The sequence below is a fragment of the Melospiza melodia genome, chromosome 11 (genome assembly GCF_035770615.1).
Source record: "Melospiza melodia melodia isolate bMelMel2 chromosome 11, bMelMel2.pri, whole genome shotgun sequence".
Lineage (NCBI taxonomy): Eukaryota > Metazoa > Chordata > Aves > Passeriformes > Passerellidae > Melospiza > Melospiza melodia.
The window spans coordinates 25,715,206-25,738,698 of record NC_086204.1 but is presented as its reverse complement, the minus strand read 5'-3'; the positions used below and the strand labels follow the sequence as shown (position 1 = coordinate 25,738,698).

Genomic DNA, 23,493 nt, shown 5'->3' with positions numbered 1-23,493 from the left:
TAAGTTCCAAATTCCACCCTTCTTGCCACACTGCCTCTTCCCTTTTGCTTGGAGAAGTGAGAGAGGACTGCTTCCAGAGGCAGCACCTACTCCTACACTTTGGTGAAGCCATGGTGTCAGTCAGTGTTTAAACCATTGAATCTACTCTTCTCAACAGCCAGCACAGACCCACTTACTAGAATCAAGCTTTCTTATCATTTGCTACTTAGGAAGTAAACATCTTGTTTAAATTATGGAATTATCAACCAACAAAGCAATTAATTTTCACTTAATTCCTTTCACTTTAATGGTGGTTAGAAATTGCTCACCTTCATGATTTCAGTTCACTTGTCTCTACAGAGGCCACTTAGAGGCTGAAGTAAATTAGTGTAGATCAAATAAGGAAGTTACTGTGTTACTAAAAGACATGAGCTATCCATCATAACTCATGAGACAATTCCAGAGCCAAATTCCACTACCCAAAAGCACTTGTAGCAGCACTAGGGTGCTGCCAGGGTGTACCTGACAGACAGCAAGGAAAGCAGGACAATGAGAAGCATGTCCTGTCTGAATGGGACTGCTGCTTGACATCAGATGCTGCTGGGGAACTGAAGAAAACATGAGATAACTTCTCTCCCCACACAAACATGAAACTTTAGCCACAACATGCCTTCACCCCAAGCACACCCTCCCCCTTAGGTCCTGTGGGTATGAGGCCAGTGCTGTGCTGCCAGTGCAAAGCCACAGGCATGCTAATGCCACAATAGTAGCAATTTGGGGGGACAAGGGGGAAAACTCTGCGGGGTTCAGAATGGCATTTCCAGTAGTATCACACCATCTGTTCAATGACTTTTACACAGCCAAAGCTAATACTAGAACTACTATGTGTATTTTTAGCAATAGCTTTAATACAAGCGCATACGAAAACACAGCACACTTCAGTTTCAAAATTCAGACAAATCAGGCTTCAAGTGTATCTGAAATGTTTCCTCCCCCTTGTTGTTCCCTTTGGATACAACATTACTAATTGTCAGCCCTCTGGACAGTTTGGGCCCCTTTATACATTCTATGTATTTATGACTCAGTTCCTTGCCTGTAGCTCATTTTAGGCTTGGGGGGGAGGGAGGCAGAAGAAGTGTGTTTCATTCTGGGTTTCAAAAACATTTCCATTATGAATAGTGAAGGACAGCACAGCAGAACATTTAGGCAAAAATAAAACCAGCAAGATTAATCAGACTAGAGAACACAAAGACACCACTTCACCTCTCCACCTCGCATTAACTCGTAATCCTTCCTGATTTGGTTCACTCAGCACACGAACCCCCTGGGCTTTGGTGCAGTTCCTCACAGCTCAGAGTTTTTGGTACAGTGAAGTCAACTTTAAATCTGACTTTCAAACTTGATCACTCCTGTCCCAGCACAGGCAGACTGAAAAGCAGCATAGAAATACGAAAAAAATACTCTGGAAAGAAACAACGTTTTGGGCAAAACCAGCTGCCTAAAGGTTTTAAGTGACTGTGAACCACATGTTTAGTTAGCGAAACTAAGAGCCTAAGAAAATGCCTTTACAGAAAATAATCTCTGCCGCGGCACTCAGACCCCGCCATCCGCTGAGCCAATAATCCCCCACAGAACCCGTTCGGCTGTTGTGTCCGAAGGAAAAGGAAAGCGAAACAACAACATAACAACATCAAGGGCACCAAGGGCCGTTTGTTCAAAGGCTCCTGAAGCCAAGGCGTGTCAGTGCATGGGACAGCAGCATCCCTGGGGCACACGGACAGCACCATCCCTGCGGGCACACGGCACCGGGCGGCTCTCGCTGCCCCCGGAGCCACCCGGGCGCTCCGTGCCTGCTCCCGCTCCGTCCCCGCCGTGCCCAGGCAGGGCAGCGCCGCTCGGCCGCCAAGGGCAGGGGCTCGCTGCCCCGAGGGACCCCCGCAGCCCGACCCGCGGCCCCCCGTACTCACACCGGCCATCCCGCGGTGATCCCAGCGCGGCGCAGCAGCGGGGCCGCCCGCCCGCCGGGCCCCGGCAGCGCCGCCTCCAGCGGGGCGGGAAGGGGCGGGAAGGGAAGGGCAGGACCCCCGACCGCGGCCCCGCCGAGCGCGTCACCAGCACGGCGGACGGAGATTGGAGCGGGGCGGGCCGGCCCCGGGAGCCGCGGCCGGGGGAGGGAGCGAGCAGGGAGAGCAGCGGGGCCTGGCCGGCCATGGAGGCGCGGGATGTTCCTGCCCGGGTTCGGCCCGGCGAGAATCCCCTCAAACTTCGGCCCCTGTTCGTGCCGCCCCCGCGTCCCGCCGGTGAGGGGGAGCAGAAGGAACAGCACACTCCTAAGCCGTGGAAGAAAGGGGTGTAGTCGTGTTTCATTCTGAAATCGGCTCTGCAGCTCCCGTGGCAAACCCTGGCAGTTCCCGAATGGGGTGTGAGTGAACACTACTCCACCGACTCCAAAATAAGGGCCAGAGGCTGAAAGGTTACATGACCCGTACACTGAAGAAGGTTCTTGAAAATGAGTGGTGACCACTCAGCAGTGGCCCACAAAGTATTACATTCCATGGTGAACATATCTACAATAATGCAGGATGTGTTTCTTAGTACTCAATTCAGGTTTTTAAATTATTCCCTCAAACATTACTAGATAAATTACTAACTTGGGCTTTTTTTTTCCTCCTAAATACACCTTACTCGTTTGAAAATCTCCAGGAACGTGAACAGTTATGCAATGGAAAATAGTTCCATTATTAGCTGCCACCATGAAATCTATTTCCACCAATATAACTACACTCACAATTTCTAGAAAGCATAGAAGTGTACATTTTGATAAAACCAATGTATATTCTGCTGTTTCATTCCTTGACTCTGTATCTCCATGTCATAAAAAGTCTTCCAGGTGGAGAAAACAGCACAGACTCCTTTTACTTCATTTCAAACCTTAAACAGGACCACTCACATTAACCTATTGACTTTCTAAACTGAGGATGGGGAAAAAAGCATCCCTTGGGAGTGAGCTCAGCCCTTCTACATCCACATATTGCTCCCTAGGTAATCCCTGTCTCCTCACATCCACTGCAGAGTGGGGTTCTTCAGCCCGTGGTCAGCTGTAGTGTACTGATGGGAAGATTACTTCTAACATACCCATGGCACAGTAGGAGGGGTAAAAAGCTGACTGTCAAATGGGAATTTTTATCCAGGGATCCGCTATTCTCTAAAAAAATTGTAGTGGTCTTTAATACATGAAAGAAGGTTGAAACTGTTTACGTCTAACAGGTAAATTGACAGAGATAGTACAAGGGTCTAAAGTTCAATGGGTCAAATTCAGGCTTGTTCTAACTCTTTAGATTGGGCAAATGTCATCTAAATCAGTCTTCATAAGCTTCTCTTTATGAGATATTAGAGATTTTACTCTAGCTTTCTTCACACTGAATCAAATGTTAGGAGACCTAATTCTCCTGCCATGCTGCAAATGCACAACCAAAGCTTTGTTTAATACAAATAATGAACGCCTGCTTTAAGATTTCTACACCAACACCAGACACCTACATGGTACAAACCAAATCCCTTTCATGAGTTTGGCTTACTCCAGGACAAAAACAAATGTTCAGCAAGTCATACAGACATGTCCAGCTATAAAGTGTCATAAGAAACTGATCTTAGATCATAGAACTACAGAGTTTCCAGAGCTGGAAGTGACCCACAGAGATCAGAAAGATGACAGAGTCCAGCTCCTGGAACTAGGTAACTAAAGCTAAGAACCATCCTCAATCCAACCATCTGTTTTTAGAACCAGAGAACCACTGATACCCATCTTACACAGTGATATCCTGCTTCAAACAAGCTATTTATCATTTTTGTCATCCAGAAAGAGGTTCAATGCTGCTGTCTCATTTTAATTTCCAAGTTAGGTGGCATAGAAGCACACAAGAGGCTTGATCCAAAAAAGACTCCTAGTTTTAAACAAAAAACAACAAAAACCCCCCACCAAAACCAAATTAAATGTACAACAATAAATCCAGAACCTTACAATAAATATACATTATAAATAAATATGAGTTAATGACAAGTATATATATTATAAATATGAACTAATAAAGGAAAGTGTCATTCTGACTTTTCATTATGGTAGGACAAGAAAAATATAACAGACTCAAACCTAAACAGATGTTTTACTACATCCAATTGTATAGGGTATAGAACAGCCAGATTTCATACAGAATGTGTAGGATATTAGCAGTTGTTACACTGAATTTCACTGATTGAAAAAAAAAAGTAAAACAAGTGAAAACTGAAAGTGAAACTTGCCTGAAGTTGGAGGGTATGGCGGAGGATGGTGTCCTCTAAAGCGTGGATCCACTTCTCCCTCTCATCTGCATCTCGAGCTGAAAAAGAATTCAAAAGATATTGTTCACTTACATGCAGTCTTACATACTAAAAGGCACAGGCAAACAGATCTGATGTCCACACTAAATATGGAAATTAATCACACTGTGTTAATCACCAAGAACAAAATTCCACAGTTGCCTTAATATCCTGTTCCTTCTTCTGTGTTACAGCTCTGTTCCTTGTCCAGCTTTAGGGAACACATGCAAACAGAGTTTGCACAGATATTCCTCAAGTCATTAAGTAATTTTTACATTTCCTTATTTACAAGAAAATTACCTGTAATAAATTACCTAGTACTTCTACTTCAGTGTGGACATAGTGACTTTCGGGTATGGATTCATAATAGGGGACAAACACCCCTAACAGGTCACTGGTGTGAATAATGAAGCACAAAGAATAATCTTAAACGTACAACAAACATTAAATTGAAAAAAAACCTACTCTAAAACTGCTTTCTTTCCCTCCTATCCCCAGCACAGACAAGCCACCTTTACTTCGCTAGTCTGAAAGAGTTCCTTGCTGTGCTCTAGGAGTACTTAAAAAACAAAGGAGCAGTCAGTGGACCTCAGGTAAAGAACGAAGGGAAAATTCCAGAGGCATTAAATAGACTGTAAACAAACCGGCCTGTAAATGGATTGAGAACAGTTATTAACAATTGTTTCTAGGTCCTCACTCAAATGGAAGATATTAAAAGAAACAGGAAGCCTGCTAGAAGCAAGGAAAGCTTAAGTGAGCTAGCACCTATTATGAATCAGCGAACTGAGATTTCTATCTCACTTATTTTTAAGGAGTTCAGAGGAAATATCCTTAGGCTATAGTGAAATGTACTCTCCAGCTCAAAATACTTTGTTTCAATGTTCCCTTCCTCACCCTTTTGTTTCCATTGTTTTTGTTTTTTTGGAATTCTGCAGCTTAAACTTATTAGTACTTAAAAATGCGCCAAGTCTCCTGAATATGTAGATTTTTCTAAACTCCCCAAAGATAACCCTAGCAATTTAAAGATAAACATACTGCACTGTTTACTTCAGCATATATACACTAACTATGTCAAGTTAACAAAACCATCAGGAGAGAACTGACAATGTATGTGTTTGTGAGAAATAATTAAGAATGTATTTTTAATACATAAGCTTGCTCAGACCCTAACTGATGAGGTGGCCTCACAAAACAGTGGGACAAAACTTCCACTACACACAAGGTAAAAGACTGAAATCTATCTACTTTTTTCCAAAAAGTACACGTTTCCAATCTACTACAAGTCAATCCTTACTCACTGTTCTTTTAAAATTTAAAAACTAGATTATGATCAATTGCCACAGGTATTTCAGCCTCAATACCATTAACCTGAACAAATTAAAACCAGACATAAGGAAAAGTGGCTATCAAAGTGCTTTCAGAGGCACAGAGAAAGAGGAAGAAGTTCAAGTAATTAAATGTTACTCAGACCAGCAGATGACTTTCCTGCAGGAAATGCAGCAAGTGTTAAAAAGTTGGATATGCCTCACTAGAAAGAACTTTTAACTTACAGGGCTCTTCTTACTGGTGATCCATATTTTAATTGAGAAGCTGAAGCAGGCACTGAGGACAAGTTTATAATTCAGTGAAAGCAGACAGGATGGAGGGACAGAGGCCCTGTGAACTCTGTCCAGTGACTGCATTATACTAAATACATTTTGCAACATGCAAATTAAAGATTTTCTTTTCACATTCTGCACACACATTCACACAAACGCTGCTCTTTTTGCACAGCATTACACCTTAACACTAATTTCAATTACTGAACTAATCAACCAGAATCAATTTTAATGTTTCTTAGTTTTTTTGGTTCTGCCTACATAAACCAGGCTCCCTGGCCTAGCCCTGCCAGACATATCAATCAGGTTTATTCTTCCTATACTATTATAGAGTATTCTTCCTATACTATTCTTCCAGTCACCATTAAATATATATAGTTACCTGTGTCATTAATCTATCAGTATTTGAAATGTCTCAGAGCTTTAAATTTTCAAAGGTGTGTCCAAAAGAACAGTGCTTAGAATTATTTCAATGTCTGTAAAGTTTCTGTCTTTCTGTGGTGTTTTTTTAAATGACTATCTCCCATTCCCAAAAAACATCTTACTGGGGAGCTGGGGTACAAGTCACTGAGGAGCTATTAATTAATTAGTGGGATACAAATATCCTATGTTGAAGGGCTTTTCCCCACGACTATTTAAACTAAAAAGGAAACAATTAAGCTGCAGACCAGTAAATTAATCCTTGCATTGCATCAGGATTCCTGTGATCTTCCATACTGCCAGCAAAAAGAGGTCATGGTATTAGTTAAATACTGATCTTAATATATAGTAGCCCATTAACAAAGGTTATCACATTCTGACTTGTATCTGAACCCCCACCAGAACAGAGAGGCCTTACAGCAGCAGGGAAGACCTGGAAACCAACCAATCCATACAGTTCCAAAATGAAACTGACTTTTCTGTGCTCATTAATAAACAAAATTTTTCAAACTTCTGCTTCTCCAATGACCCCTTTACAGCTCTCTCTACCAGGGCTCAGCAGAGGGGGAAATATCTGTATTTTTTCCTCATATATTAGACATTGCACTCCTCTGGCATAGCATGATCAATCCTTAGGGAGCACACATGAATCTCATCAATCCTGCTACTTAGAGAAAGTCTCAGGCACGATAAATCCAGGAACACTGCCGTGAGAAGACTGCTTACTGCATGGAAACACAGCATCAAAACCTTTTAAGCACTCTCTGTTCAGGACACTGGTTTAATTTCAGACCATCTATCATCAACAGCAGATCCTCCTGGCTCTTCTCCATACTCTCTTAAGAAACCCACAGAGAAAACCAGCAGGATGCAGTTTTTAGTAAAGCAAGATGCAAGAAAAGTTATATTAAATCTAATCAAAATGGCTGCTGTGAGATTAGGTGCAAGTAAAAGCTCCCTAATGGTAAAAGCAATTTAGAACTGAACAGCTGCCAAAAGATCACTGATGAAAAAAAAAAATCAATGGGAACACTCAAAAAAGAGATTAGTCTACACACTCAAAAAGAATTTATGGGAAAAATCTACACACAATGGTCAGAGATCATTATCTACCTATCTGTAGGGAAAGCGAAATATCCAAGCTGCTTTTCATTTAAAGAAGGCAACTTTGGTAAAAAAAAAAATCTCCAATACCTTTGCACCTAAGAAGTTTGTGATGCACAGCACCAAACATCCACTCTGCATGTGCTTTCTTCAGCAGGTAGGGACAAGAATGCCCTGCTCATTAGTCCTTGCCTCAAGTACCCTGAAATCACTCCAACTTTTCCATTATTTGATCAGCCTCCACTTTAAAGTTAATCCCCTACCCAATTCCTATGTGGAAGCTACCCCAGAATTTGTTTCTGACAAAACATTTGGGATAAGGCAATTCTTATCTAGTCCAAGGAATTACACTGGTGTGCTTATACAAAAATACAGGAGCATTATCTGGTCCCTCCCAGCACAAAACTTCTAAAAAGAGAAGAAGGGCATGAGAGATAAACAAGCTGGTTTTCCCCAGGCTGATTCTAGAATAACAATATTACAAAAAAAACCAAACAAGAAACACTGAAGGACACCTGGACATGATACATACCTGACACTTAAAAACACAAAGGTGGTTCTTAGTCTGAGGGGTTAATGCAAGTGTTACCTGGTCAGCTGAAATTAAAATTGTGCTAGAGCATGTAACTACCCACAAAAATAGCCATGCTATGTCTGCAGTTGAGAGGGCACTAACAGTGCCTGTGTTTTTCTCTTTTTTTAAGTCCTAGAATTTTAATTCAGTTTTTACAGCAATTTGACAGTGAGCATTTGCACGTGAAAGAAGCTAAATCCACACCGAGCTGCATAATCACTGCTGTGTGCAAGAGACTGGAATCATTAATGGCTGAAACATTGCAATTTACTGTGATTATGTCAGTTAAGCTATTTTTACTTTTTTTTTTCTATTAGAATTAGTATTTATGAGCTAGATTACAGTTTGTTCCCATATGCCTAAGCCCTCACTCCTCTGTGTCTGTGGTGCATCCTTTGAAAGACACCTGTATAATTCACTGTGACATCTCAGGCATATCTAAGGCAACCACAGGGTACTTAACATGATCACAGTCCTATTTATGACTAGTTCAGAGAAACACACTTGAAAAGTATCTCATTTATTACAGTGAGTTTTAATATGATTTTTTAATGTGTATTTTTTGTGATCTGTCTGGTTAAGCTTATTCCTAAGATATTTTCACATCAATCTTACACTAAAAAAAAGAAAAAATCTGAACTCTTTCCTAGAAGAGGTCCAAAGAATGAAAAACAATTATTTGATCAAAGAGAAAATTAAAGAATGAAAAAAAGTACTAAACACAAGAATTACTGCTTCTGCTGAAGAATTTCTGTAATTCCAAAAACTTGTGTCCTAAAACTCCCTTTTGTTTTATCAAATTGCCCTTTATCTCTGAACTTCCCAAACTGCTAAATCAGATATGTCAGGGATTTTAAAAAGTTCTATGAGGATAAGAAGTCAAATGAAATGCAACTACATTAGATGCTCTCAGCCTCCATTAATTTTCCAAATAGAGAATAAATTTTATAATTTAGAGTTCCTACAATATTTACTTTGCTGTGGAGAGATTATATGTGTTTATATAACGTATACCAAATGTTAAAGTACAGCATAAAACAGATTACTTTTTCCAGCCTAAGCTTGATAGCATCTAAAGATTAGATATAAACAAGTTTAACAACTCTGCTCCACGATACAGCATTTACCACCAGCATTTCTAGGTCATGCACAGCAGTACTTGGAAGACAGAAAACACACAAAATGCATCACCTCAGAATCTGCACACTGGTGCTTATTTTTGTGTGTGTGTGTGCATCCACATGGCCATGAGGATGAAAGCAAAACCTGAAGAATTAGTTAAAAAATTACTTATTTTTTTAACTAATTCTATTACTAGAATTACTAGATTACTTATAAAAACACCGTGCTGTCACAAGAAGAAACGCATATTTTATTTTCATTCACTGTGACCTACTTACAGGCAGAACTCAGTAAGAAGAGTCCATTACACCCACAGAGTCAATAGAGTCAATTATGCAGCCTTTATTCTGACAGAACCTCCACTGATTTGTATGCAAAATTCCTGTATTTTCTCAGCCAAGTGCAGAACTAATGTAGTGCCTTTACACACAAATCACCAGATAATAGAGATGAAATCCTGGCTACACTGAGATCGATAGGATTTCTGCCATCAGTCTCAATGGAAAGAGATTTTATCAGTAGTGCTCAATAAGGTGGAAAAGTCATGCACCACAGGACTGTTCCATGGCTAAATAAATTGCTATTTAATGTCACTGAAGGCCTTCCAAAACACAGAGAAACATGGAAGATGAAGCAGGGTTTCATGCAAGCCTGTATGAACAACACTGTACTTGCACTGCTGACAAAAACCCTTTAACTCATGCAGCTCCCACATCTGGCAGTAGCTTGAACATTATTTCCTCTGTATCACAATTTTGGAGTTGTCCCAATCATTATTCTCTGCCATTCTCCACCCACACACATAAATCAACCCTCCTTTTGCTGGTCAGGTGTCTGACCAGCCTGAGCTCCCTGTCCCTACAGGAAGCTCCTGTGCAGTCACAAGACACAAAGTCATGCCCAAACAAAAGGCATCAAAAGGTCTCCTGAGCACAATGTGTTTGCAAGATTCATCTGTGATCCTGAGAAACCAACTAAACTGTTCTTTTATTGTTACCTAAGCTCAAAAGCCTTTTTAGGAAGCTTTATAATCAGCCCAGAAACACAGCTTTGGGTGGAAATTTGTGTGACAAAGGAAACACGTGATCAAGCTGCTATTAGTTCTCCCTGGAAATCCATATATAATGTGTACATAATCCATATATAATTTTGTAGTTAAACATTTCTGAGTGTGGGACAAATCAGCAAGTATGTGGTTTTTCACTAGAAAATAGTACTTAAATATGAATAATAGCAGCACTAAACAATACTTCATATGGTATATTCTGAGGAAATGATTTTTAGGGCATGTTTGCATTTAAAATTAATCATAGATTCACAGAATGGTTTGGTTTGGAAGAGACCCTAAAAGATCATCTCACTCCATGGGCAAGGACACCTTCCACTATTCCAGGTTCCTCACAGCCCAGTCCAACCTGACCTTGAACACTTCCAGAGATGAGGCAGCCACAGCTTCTCTGGGCAGCCTGTGCCTCAGCACCCTCATAGGAAAGGATTTTTTCCCTTGCAGATCCCACTCACAAAGCTCTGAAACTACTAGTTTAAGGTAGAAACCATATTTTGGCTTGAATTGACAAAAAAAAAAAATCAAAATAGGAGAATAAAAATATAACCATTTTCTTAGCCAATAAAATAGCTGTTAATTTAACAAATCAAATTCAAGGTTATTGCTATTTGGAATTTCTTGCTAAAACAGAAGAAAAAGAGTGTTGAACTACTCAGTATCTTCCTCCTCCTTATAGTGAGATCTTTTCTGGCCATTTTTCCCCTTCCAAAATACTTGCTATGTATCACATACACAGTTGAGATAAGAGATTCATATTGATGCCAAAAGTAATAATTTCTTCCACAGGAAGAAAAAAAGAAAACAAATCAACACACCACACAGATACTGTTTCATGGTATTATTTCTTTCCTACTCTCAAGCTTAACATATATTTTGAAATCTGCAGCTTCAACCTTAAAAACAGAAAACCAGGAGGTGTTTATAGATGACCATAACAATTGAGTACAGGAAATCCTATTAAAAATGGACATAACCATGGGGTGATTGGAAAACAATTACAACACAGGATGCTGCTGGTGCAAGAAGGACCTGCATGAAACAGGAAAAGCACAACCCTGCACCATTCCCTGCACTCTGGTCACATGTCCCGGCCACTCAAAATACCAGTGCAATACATCAATAGCAAAAAGGAGCAGAGGGAGGACAGAAAAATCACTGCAAAGCTAAACCCAGCTCTGGCTCCCAGAGGAATTTCTGCAGTTATGCCAGTCGGGGGAGGATGAGATGCAGCCCAGACCTGGTCAGGTAAAGGGAGGATGTCAGGAATCTCAGCTTTACTCTGATCACAGCTGCTCATCCTCCTCTGCAACATGAAAGCACAGTTGAGCATAGGGGAATTCACTGTTCCAGCACCACCAGAAGCCCAAAAGACCCAGAAAAATGTTAACTGAGGACAAACAATATTGTCAACAGCAGTTACAGATATCACTGAAGAAACCAGCAAGAATTCACACCAAAATCTCTCTCTAGGCATTTTTCAATATTAAATTAAAAAAAAAAAAACCCACTCTTAAAGTTTTTGTTTTTACAGGCTGCAATTTATGAATCGTTATTTAAATCAGGTAATGTGATAGAGTTAAGTGCCTCTTCCTACCACAACAGCAGTCAGCTTCCTGTCATCTATTTGGTGGACAATGTCAAAGATTTCTAGACTATAAATATTGACTATTTCTGCAAGTAATGTTGAAATACAGGTATAAAACCAATATAATTAATTTTGATATGTAATACAAGTACTTAAAATCTCACATTCTGATACTGCTCAGCACCAAGGCTTTGTTGACCCCAGAATATCCTCAATAATAATGCCTCCCACATTAATAAAAAATCCTTGCTTTTATGACATTATGTTAACCTCTTGCTGGGCATGTCTCCCTTTTTCCTCAGCTGGGATGGTGGGCAGACAGAAATCAAGCTACAAAACTGGGAAAGGATGGGAAAAAAAGGAGACATCTACCTTTCCCAGCTGACAGCTTTCATGTAATAGGAGAACAAGTTGCACAGCAACATTCACGCTTCATTTCTCAGATACTTTTGTGGCAGAAATAGGAAAGGAAAGACAAAAGCTAAAGCAAAATCATCTCAGATCAATGCACTGGACTGCTTCCAATCCTTCCATCCTTTATTACACAAAACAGTGGAGACAAAACTCATTTGCCTTCCAAGGAACGTACTGCAGGCTGTAAGAATAAAAGGTGGATTTTCAGGTAGGAGTTTAATTTTTTTTTTTAAAATATGGATTCTTTTTTATGCATACAATATGCATTTAGTGACGTATTTCAGTCCAGATAGAAGCTATTATTGCTTCAGGTTAGACAGAAAATCAAACTTCAAGAAGAAATACAAAAATACCCTTGCCAGAGTCTCTTGAACATCATGTTCCCACTCTTGAATTTAAGTCACAAGCATCCCAGTGAGGAGAAAGAACAGCTAAGTAATATGAAGGACTGAAGAAGTGAATTTCCAAATGGAAAGAGCTTAAAGCTTAATGATGATATGAAGATGTTAAAAGAAAAACAAACCCAACCCCCACAGTGTCTGAAAGTTATGGAACATTTAGAACAGGGACATGTACTGCAGCAAGGAAAAATATATTACCAAGAAAAAGCTTCCTGACAGGATGGTAAATGAAACTAAAAGTATTATCCCAAATGTCTCACAGCAACTTGAATGGATTTTTGCATCTAATCTGAAAAAACCCATGAGGGAATACTTTAAGATCTACCTAATTCAGAAGCCTTACAAGCAAGCCATGAAACTGGATACTCAGCATGACCAAACAAGGATCAGTCAGGAGGTAAAATACATTACTTTTACATCTATTTTGAAATTTCTGATGTCATTCTACCTCCCTTCCCCCTCCAATATGAACAAGCATCAATATACTTGTTCATAACAACAAAATACAGGGAAAGAATCTGCTGGGCACCTCTGGCAGAGCTAAAGTCAAGCTGACAGTAAAACCCAAACATGCTGTTTGTTTTACTGCCAATATTTATTCAATTAACTTCTGTCCTTTATACCCAGGTACTAAGGATATGGATCCCATTTGGGATGTACCCAGTCACCTTTCAAAACCTACAATATCTTTGTAATGAAAACTTTTTAACTTTTACTGGTGCTCAATACAGGGATGGCCACTAGGAAGCACAGCTGAGAACAGAAAAGAGGGAGATTGTCACAGACAGAAACAAAATATGAAATTTTCTTCTGAGAATGACTCAGAAGTTGCCAAAATCCAGTGACAGGCAAATCTTAGTGGGAGATGCTGGAGCTTTGGCACTTGAGAAATTCAGTTACACACATATGGAATCAACTTCCACGTGAGAAGTTGGTCAGGCAGTTTTAAATTACTTACTTGCCCTTCATCTCATTACTTCCCTCTCTAGAGTGTTAGTCAGATGTGCAATTTCGAGCAAGTGACATTAAGAAATAATTAATTAACCCAGAATGAAGTTTTTATTTCATTTTTCACTAATTCAAATTCGATCACTGTCAGCAAAATTTCACTGAGGCACCAATCAGTACTTAAAGTCTGAGTGAATGGGGAGCCTGCAAGAGAAACTGTTCCACTGCAGATGGGACCCCAGCTTAGCCAGGAGATCTCTGAAAGCTTGGATTTTTAAAGTTCTGGATTTTCCCCAGCAAGCAGGCTCCAGCTTGTTTGAATCCCTGTCTGTCCTTGAGAAAGCAGGAAGGCAGCAAGAATGAAGGGACTGCAAGTTGCCATTCCTGCAGTCTTCTCTTGTCCAAGACTTCTTTTATAAAGGGTAAATGAATTTATAGTTATGACTATCTTGCAGAACAAAAGCTCTCTCTTAATCAGGTATTAAAAGTTAGAGAGAAATTGTAGGGAATGTTGTATGTTTTCTTGGATTATTCCCAGAATCTGCCCTACATACTCTATGTAGTCTCAGCACACATTTTGTAATATTTACATTATTAACCCCCTCACCATTTATGACTGAAAGTGACCCACATTTTGCATAAGTTAAAACCTGTGTAATACTGAATTAATTTAATATAATGTACAAAAATTTGACATAAATATGACAGAGGTTGCATGAGGTGAGAATGCATTTACAGTGCCTATAAGAACTACATATATCGTTCTACAGAACATTTTTGACACTGAAATATCAGAGGACTCATATCTTACCTGTCTTTATACATGTTTGCATTAAATCCATGTATATTAATACTGTGCTTGTATCATTACAATTTCCTGGGAATCAGGGACATTATCTTCATAATATGCTAATAGAAAAAGCATGAGACAGAAAATAGTGTACAATATCTTAGCTGTACACTAAAGGAGGATACATAAATCCTGGCCTAATATGAAATGCAGAGAAAGGGAAATTATAAAGCACGAGATGTGACTACATTGCTGTTCAAAAATGACCAATATTACTCAGAGCAGAACATTCCTTATGTCAAATACTATCAGTTTTCTTAAGACATCTGGCTACCCAAAGGAGAATACAGCATATAAAAAAAGATGTATTAAAAAAGGTCTATCTTAGCAACTAAAGATCAGAGATTTCTAGATTTACCTGTATCAAGTTCTCAAATATTCAGCAGTATTTAGCTTTATAGTACTGAGAGACTGCCCTAGTACAGCATTCCATTACTCCATTAGCAATTAGCTTGCATTTTAACAATTATCCTTGGGAACAGGAGATTTAAGCATTACTGTGAGCTCAGCACACTGAAGGTATATTTATAAGGCTTAATGCAGTGAAAAGCCAGAAGACAGCAGCAGCATTTAGGAAAAACTACAGCACAAGGAACACAGAAGCCAGTGACAATATGGTGTACAATAAATATTTATCATTAGAAATAGTCTCACAAAAGAACAGCACTGATGATAATTCCCAGCTGCAAATCACTGATTTAAGAATATGTACAGTACAATATAAGTTACAGAATTATTTCAGTTTACATAAATTAAAATGACTGCATAAGTGCAAGTGTGCCTCTTGGGTATTTACATTTTCCAGCTCTATACAAAACAATTATTTAGTCACTGCATTTTAGAGGAAACGCAAAAAGACTAACAAATGTTAACTGCAAAATATTTTCATCATACTTCCCTGGGATTTTAACATTCAGAAAAAGGAAGCTCTCTACTCAATATCAGCACAGTATTTTGCCCTACTGCTGCAGACAGAATCATTTAAGGAGTACACAGCAATGATATAGAGCCTTACCCTTTCTACCGGTGAGCCATAGCATGCAATGACGGAACATAGCAGTGGCAGATGGCATTGGTGCTAGGAAATGTGAATAAAAGGGTAATAGCAGAGAAATGGTGACTGGCAGACAAGACACAGAAATGTAGATGAAATGAATGCAAGCTGGTAAATCTTGAAGCAAAGCTCCACCGTTAAGCCCAACGTTGCCTCTAGTCTCCTCACAATTGAGCATTAAGTTCTATTTGGATAAAACTGCAACCTTCAGCCCAGTCTTGATTCTCTTCATAAAGAAATGCATCACTGTATCTTGAGAACGAAGAGCAGAAACGTTTTGCAAGCGAAACCCATCATCAGAAGCACATTACTTTCTCCCTTTGAGTGATTTATTCTTTTCATTATTCATCTCCAAATCCTGCCAGAGCTACAGTCTCTTTCTAGCACATATGTATTCACTGCAGATGTAAATCCCTGCCTAACCTGCAGCACCCCTGGATCCAGAATGTTCTCAGTGTGCTCATTCATGCTGTTCTCTTGCCAAACATTTAAAATCATCCATCAAATACAAGTGGAATCTATTATAAGGAAAAAAAAAATCTCTTCTTTCAGCTCACCCTGAAAATGGAAGGTTTTCTGATCAACAGTTATTGTGAAGGTGCTGTCGTCCTCATCGTCTATACCAATCACAGCTCCCTGTGAAACAAAGAACAAAATCCTGATAAGGCAAGCAGTGACATCAGCAGCACACACTCTATCACTACACCACTGGAATTTAAAAAGCTTTGACAAATTAGAAGCAAACTGAATACAGTAAAGAGCAGAAAGATTCTCTGCTCTGTCATAGGATGCAGTCAGTTCCTTAAAACAATCAATTTTTAATTGCAGAAAAAACCAGTGAACGTTTGTAAAGCTGTTATCTGGATAATGATATGCATCTTTTATTTTTGTAATGGAGGTGGCTTTATGCTGCAGCAGTTCCCTACTAGATTCCAACTTACATATTTTATATGTATTTTCCATGTATAAAAATAACAATTCTTAAGTACTCCACAAAAAGAAGCTCTTGACCTGATTTTATCTACCAGCCTGCAATAAAAAATAAATCATTCTAGCAGAATGAATTTGGCCCATCATGTCATGTCACTGGTACACTGCATGATCTAATTTTCAGTCCCTAAGTAAATATTAACAGTAAGTAATCAGGATATATGGGAAGCAACTAGCTTTGTCTCCTAATTCTTCATAAATTATTACAAGAAAATGCAAATAAATTAAAGACCATCTGTGCTTAGCAATTTACAAATCCATCCACATTTTAATTCCTGCCCCCTCCAACACTTATAATAAATAACAGTTTCACCCAGGAGAAGACACCAAAAAAGGACAATTCCAAGTCTCTGCCAGCTTCAATAAACTGTAATATTTAGCTCAAAAATCACCAGTGGATTGACTCAGTTTCTTTTCTCCTTCTGCCCCACAACAGCCATCCTAGGTAAGAACAGCACCAACCATCTGTAATCCAAGGCAGTGTGGCAGGAAAGGATAGCTCCAAGCTGGTTTTTTATTTCCCTCCACTGATAAAATGTGCCACTTAACTTCTCCAGGAGTATCTTCCCTATAGGCCTTTCAATGGACAGCTCTGTGATCACTATAAAAAAGGCACCTAAAAAAGTGTATCCAAGCCAGTATAATTCTGAACATTTTTAGTGCCAGGACACAACAACCACCAGATTTCTTTTAAATATACCAGTAGATAAATATTGGGCACTTGAAGTACATATTTTGCTATGCAGTAAATCAGAAGGTCACTACAAGCTGTACAATATTGCCCTCCTCAGCAGCTGCATCAGTCAGAGTGGCTGGAAAGGAGCTCCAAGATTATCCAGTCCAATTGTCAACCCAGTGCCACCATGTCCAACACTGAATTACCTCACCAAGTGCCACATCCACACATCTTCTGAACACTTCCAGGGACAGTGACTCCACCACTTCCCTGGGCAGCCTGTTCCAATGGCTGACCTTTCTTTCAGTGAAGAAATTTCCCCTGATATCCAATCCAAACCTCCCCTGGTGCAACTTGAGGCCATTTCCTCTCATCCTGTCACCCGGGAGAAGAGACTGACCCTCACCTCACCATGACCATTATCCCCAGAGGATACAGGTAAAATTCCCATAAACACAGACTGAGACAGCTGAGTCCTGCCCCATCCCAAGTGTGGGAGCAGGGAGAGCTCTCCTGGGCCTGTGAACTCAGCACAAACCTGTGCACAGTGCACAGACTGTCACTGCCACACTGGGGCAGAGGGGCTGAGCCAGAAGCACAGAAAATGCTTCCTCTGTCATGCAGATAATACACATGAGTGAGTAAAATTAGAAATAAGAGTGGCAAAGTTCATGGATATTCCAGAAAACTTTAGCAGGACATGAGCATAGTGCAGATGACACAGAATGCTTTGTGACTACGCTTTCCTAAGTACACTAAGACAATCAGCAAAAGAATTTGGAGATGAACCTTCAGGCCTATGAAATGTGCATTAGGAGCAAAAAGGTGAGGAACAAGCTTTTCATAATCCATTCAAGAGAAAAGGAAATATTTCAGCCAAATTGCTTAAGTTACATGTTTGTTTATGTTCACACCTACAGTTACAAATCAACAATTACTCTAAACAGAAAACCTCTCTGATAGAATTTCAGACTGCAAAAGCCCATCTGTTCAGCTATCAGTATCACTGTCTCACTGTCATCTGCCAGGGGAGCTGCTTTACAAAAGCAGAAAAAAGGAAGATTCCTTCTTTCCTCACAAAAAAAAAAAGAAAACAAAAAAACAAAAAAACAAACCAACAAAAAAAACACAACAACCCCAAACAAGCAAATCACACATATCCAGAGAAAGGCTGGGGGAGTCCATCAGTTTTTAGAAAACTCCAAAGAACAATTTGTGGTGGGAAAGGGACAGATGGGAGAAGAGAAAGTGGCTGTTTTATGTTAAATACATATAAAGATGGACCAGGCAATATTGAACAGATTGTTCACTTTTGATATTTCCTAAACTGGCAGGCTGAGGCCAACCTCCACAGTGACAGACTCACAGCACCATTAAAGCAGGCATGGCTTTTTGGACAGAATTTTTCTGCACAATGAAAAACCCTCTCTCATGAATCTTTGGGAATGTCTTGTTTTAGACAGTGGTTTGAGTGTACATTTCCCTTAAAGAAATTCTGCATTAAGATATCAATACATCAAGCAAGGCAAAGTGAAGAGAAGTCATCTGGAATCCAAGTTAATGGGGATTCTCTGAGTCTCAGAAGGCTACAGGTACCCAGAGGAAGCCTAGAAAGGCCTAACAACAGAAGGAAGGAGCAACTGGAAAATGCTCAGTTTTCCTTCAACACTCATCACATTGTTTGTAAGATCACAGATCCCTTTCTCTAGACTTCTCTTACTTCAATTTTCAAAATGCTCCCATTCATACCCATCATTCTCACTCCTCACTTGTTCTAGCTGTTCACAAGACTGCTGCATGCTAGAACCAGAAGTTCTATGAGAAATGGGAAAAAAATATAGGAACAGGACTTGTGCAAGAAGAAATAGCTTTGGTACAAGCATGACAGCGAGGTAGGAGCTGGGCATATGCAAAGACATCACAGCACTCTCACCTCCCTTTAGCAATTCCATTTCCAGCTGCAGGAGCAGCAGTCAGGGCTAAATGTCCCACACAGAGAGCCTCACACAGGTAATGCTCAACTTTCCCTCCCTGCACCTTCTCCTTCCCCAATCTGCACACCCCACTCCAACCATATTTCAAAAACTTTGCCAGCAGTGTTCTCCCTTCCCTTTCCAGTTCTCCTTTCACTAAGCTCAAACCTAGGCCCAAGGAGTGTCCAAACTGGCAGGATGGAGGACACAGCCAAGAGAAGAAAAACAAACCAGGACAGAAGGAAGCAGATTCACAATGATTTCTGTAGACACAGAACAACATACACACACACACACACACACAGACACACATATATATATATCTGTGTATATACACATTGACCTCCACACACAGAGAAATGAGAACTGCAAACAGCAAATTTTTCATAGTGTCCTACTACTAACCCATCTTACTCTGCCACATTAGAATACCTTCTAATATATCATATGTATAATATTTTTATACCATATATAAATTATAGGATGTAATTAGCCCAACATGTCACTTGATCTCTAGCATTTTCTTTCTTTAAATATTTTCACCATTTCAGCATTTTGCAGAGTCAGGAATAGAGCCCAAACCTCAAAAGTCTCCTTGCAGTTCTCTCCACTAGGACACATTATACACAGTAAGTCACTGAGTACTGAATAAAACAACACTTACCCTGAGTCTAACACACCCTCGGCGGGAGCCTCTCATCATTTTGTCTTTTGACTGAAACAGAAAAAAAAACAGATCAGTGGGTTAACAGATACAGTAAAAAGAAAATTATTCAAACCAACAGAGAATGAATAAAGCATTTTTGCACATGTTTTAGTGAATGACTAAACAAGATGCAATTTCTGTTACAAAATTGGTTTGTTCCCACTGCCATGGTATGGAAAATGAATCCTTCAAAAGAATACAAGATCCCACTTCAAGAAGTTACTTAGGAAACTTCAAAAAATACTTCTGAAATGCAGTCCATGCCTTTACAGAAAGTAAAAGAAAAGGAAGAAGAAAGGAGTTGAGAAATATTAAAAATCAGCAGTATGCTGATTCACATCTTCCTCCTTTCTCTCCTATTCTCAGGAAAGTGTCCACGAAACAAAATCTAGCTGTGCAGGCAGAACTGTACAAATGAAATTGTACATCTGTCAGAAACTTCCCCTGATTTATACACTTTTAGGAAGAGACAAAATTCATGTTTAGACTTGTTTGTAAATCTACTTCCTAGCTAGTACAGCCCGCTGTCATCATTACAATTTAAAAAGTTAACCTTTGTAGCCATTTAAGCTGTTGAAGCCCAGATCAGAAAACAAGATTTTCATGTCCATAACCAGTGCTCAAACTTGCACATTAACCCACCTTGCAAATTTACTCAATCTCTTCTTTAATACCTGTTTGAAGCACTGAAAAAAAGCTTCAGCTTTCCCCCCAAGTAGGGAATTCTAAACAGTCAACTCAGCTTGAAACAGTGATCCTTGAGCTTTCAGCTCTTCCCATCAGTGTCACAGGCAAAGCTGACAGTAACCATTGGGCAACAGTGGCAAGCCTAAGTAGCACACACAAACTATTTAAGGTGAAAAGGAAAATGGTCAGATCATCCTGAATACTCAGTTTTCTGCTAAGGGCTGTTTTTTGACTACCCACACACATGCTTCCTTTTTTTTAAATTATGAATTCCTTGCTATTGTAGCCTTATCTGAAAAGTAGTCCTGTATAATAAAACCCCTTCTCTCTTGCCATCCAAATATTCAAACCACATTCTTTCAAGTCAGGAAAAGAACAATTCTCACTGGTGTCTCATGATCAGATTCTCTTGCTGTCATCTTCTGAAATACCCACTCCTTTCAGCAGTGTATCAATAATTCCATCAAGACAATATATTGATGTTATTACCACCACACCTATCTTCACTGAAGCAATTAGACAATAAAATCTGGCTGACATTAATGGGAAAAAAAAAGACAGGACAAGAAGTATCAGTCTTAAGAGTCACTAATTATTCTTTATCTGAAACATGTTTTGAATATAGCTAGGAGGAAAGAATGAAGCAGTCCTTGCAAGTCCTATTCACTAATGTACAAGTACAGCACTTGGGGCTTCAAATAATGTTTTAGCTGACCTCTCATTCAATTCAGGCTCCAACTTATCAGAGCTGTCTTCTGAGTGTTAGAAGCCATCAATATTAATCTACTTGTTTTTACATCAGCACATGTTAGCTGGTCAAAGTGAAATGGAAGTAAAGACCAGTAGTGCCTCCATAATGTATTCTACAGATATAATTTCTTTTTAGACAGCAAGTACATAGGGAAGACTTTTTGGAACATTGTTTTGTTTTGGTCTCTTTTTTTTTAACCTCAAACCCAAGAGAGGATCTATTTACAAAGTTTCTCCAACAATTTCCTATGAGAAATTGTGTATATTTGAAACATAGCTCGCTGGAGTACACTTTTACTTTTTTATATTCACTGCCTTGAGAGTTCTAAAATGGGAGGACGCTTCTGAGAGCTTATCACTCCCTCTGGTGGCTTCTGGAAGAAATATTGGCATAATCTAAGCAGGAAAGAAAACATCTGAACTGAGGCTGCAGGGACCTGACCAGTTCTAACCCGGATCCCACGAGCCAGGCAAAGCCCTCCCAGCTCCCTGCACAGAACCAGAGCAGACAAAAAGCAAAGGCAGCAGAACACGTTGGGTTTGGAAGGGTTTAAAACCTTTAGTGACATGCAGAGAATTTGAGGGCTCCTCCCAGTGCAAGGGAGAGCAGAATCCCAAGAACCCCCATTTCCACTGACCACCAACTCAGCTGCAGAAGATACAGTAAAAGCCTCCCTTTTTCTTGTCCACGACATTTTAATGGGATGGAAATTAAGTTTAAACTTTATAATATTCTTAGTCTGTGAAAAGAATCACAAGATAAACAACAGGTCAGAGTGTGGGCCTGTATACCCATAATTTCACCATCTTCTGGCAGAGCTTTACTTGGTTAATATCAATTATAAGAAAGCACTGAATGGAATTCATCCTGCCTAAGTGCAATAAAACACCCATCATTCCAGTATCTGAATTCCCTGAGCTCCAGAGCAGGCAGCTGCCATCACTCACACTGCTGGATTCTCTCACTGGCACACAGCAAACCTTCCTCTGCTGCTGCAGGACAGCACTTTAAAACACAATTCAGCTGACATTTTAGATTTTGCCCCCTCCCCAACTAAGATTTTATAAAAATACAATTCAAATACTCTCAGCTTCCCTTTATTGTTCTTTGATTGAGTTTAGGTTATCCAATATATCCTATTAAAAATAAAGCCATCCCATAACTGCCTTGAGGAATGGTTCCATTTCACTGAACAAAAACTCATAACAGCAGAAAGACATATCTAAATGGCTAATAAAAACCCCCCACATTTTACTTTCCTTTTATATTTAAAATTTTAATATGCAGCTATCTTTTTCAGCACTCAGTTTTATAACCAGACAAAATTACATTTCCCATAAGCTTTCAATACACACTGTACTGATTGTGATGATAAAGGACTTGAACAGGTTATAAGCAGACAGCAATATGAGATAAATTTCAGCTGAAACTCAAATAAAAAATTTGTAAAAGTGAATAAACCTATAGAGTATTACTGCAGGGAGAATTTAGGTATCTCCCAAAAAGATGTGGCCTTTATTGGTTCCTCTTTAATATCCACACAGCAAAGTTGATCACATATAGAACTGATTTAACATAAGGCATTTCAGGTAACCTTTTATTTCTTCTTAAGAGAAATAAAAATAATGTTTGGGCCTATTTAAAGAAAACAAAACAAAATTAGAATCCTAACCCAAGTCCAAAAACCCCCAGCCCTCCTTCATCTTTAGAAGTGCTACTATTTCATTTGAGTTGTAGTTGTGGCGTGCAAAGTTTAAGGTTTCCAATAAAACCCAGCTGCTCTTCGCCTCCCAAAGTTCTCAGGCACAAGTTCTGCTTGCATCAGAAGGGCAGAACTTGAAGAGGTGCATTTCTGACTCACTCAGTGCTGTCATGGAAATCCCTAACACAAGCACACAGATGAGCAAAACCGCTTGGGACATTTATTTCCTGTTAAGGATGAAGAACCTGGAACAAGCTGTATCCATAAACAGTAATCTTTGCAATTTATCTACATCTACAAGAGAAGCTTAAATTTGGATCACTTTCCATAACAGTCATTTTTTTCTCATCAAATCCTAAGGCAACGCTCATTTTTTAAGCAGAAACAGACCTCAACAATTTGAAGACTTTGCAGGCTGTTCCCAGCCCCACCATTCCTCCCCTCCAAGGCACACCCCAGTCTCAGAGGAGAAGCTCCCTGAGCTCAGGGACAGCATCTCACAGCCCTGTTGTTTGTACAGCCAACACTGGGACTTTT

The 23,493-nt window shown here is 39.6% G+C and overlaps 1 protein-coding gene across 4 annotated transcripts in view; it reads right to left on the bottom strand.

Moving 5' to 3' along the window:
- OSBPL9 (oxysterol binding protein like 9) overlaps positions 1-23,493 on the bottom strand; it is a 56,810-nt gene that overhangs the window by 28,089 nt on the left and 5,228 nt on the right. For 3 of the 4 annotated variants that reach the window (XR_010029034.1, XM_063166102.1, XM_063166103.1), the window contains exons 2-4: positions 19,775-19,825; positions 16,029-16,107; positions 4,279-4,355 (exon numbers count right to left, since the gene is read on the bottom strand). Coding sequence is in view for 3 of the 4 variants with exons in the window: in XM_063166102.1 (XP_063022172.1) it covers positions 4,279-4,355; positions 16,029-16,107; positions 19,775-19,825 (207 nt within the window). In the remaining variant the exon portion in view is untranslated. Of the gene's footprint in view, positions 1-1,946; positions 2,006-4,278; positions 4,356-16,028; positions 16,108-19,774; positions 19,826-23,493 lie in introns of those variants that run through there. The other variant, XM_063166104.1, reaches the window with a different exon arrangement.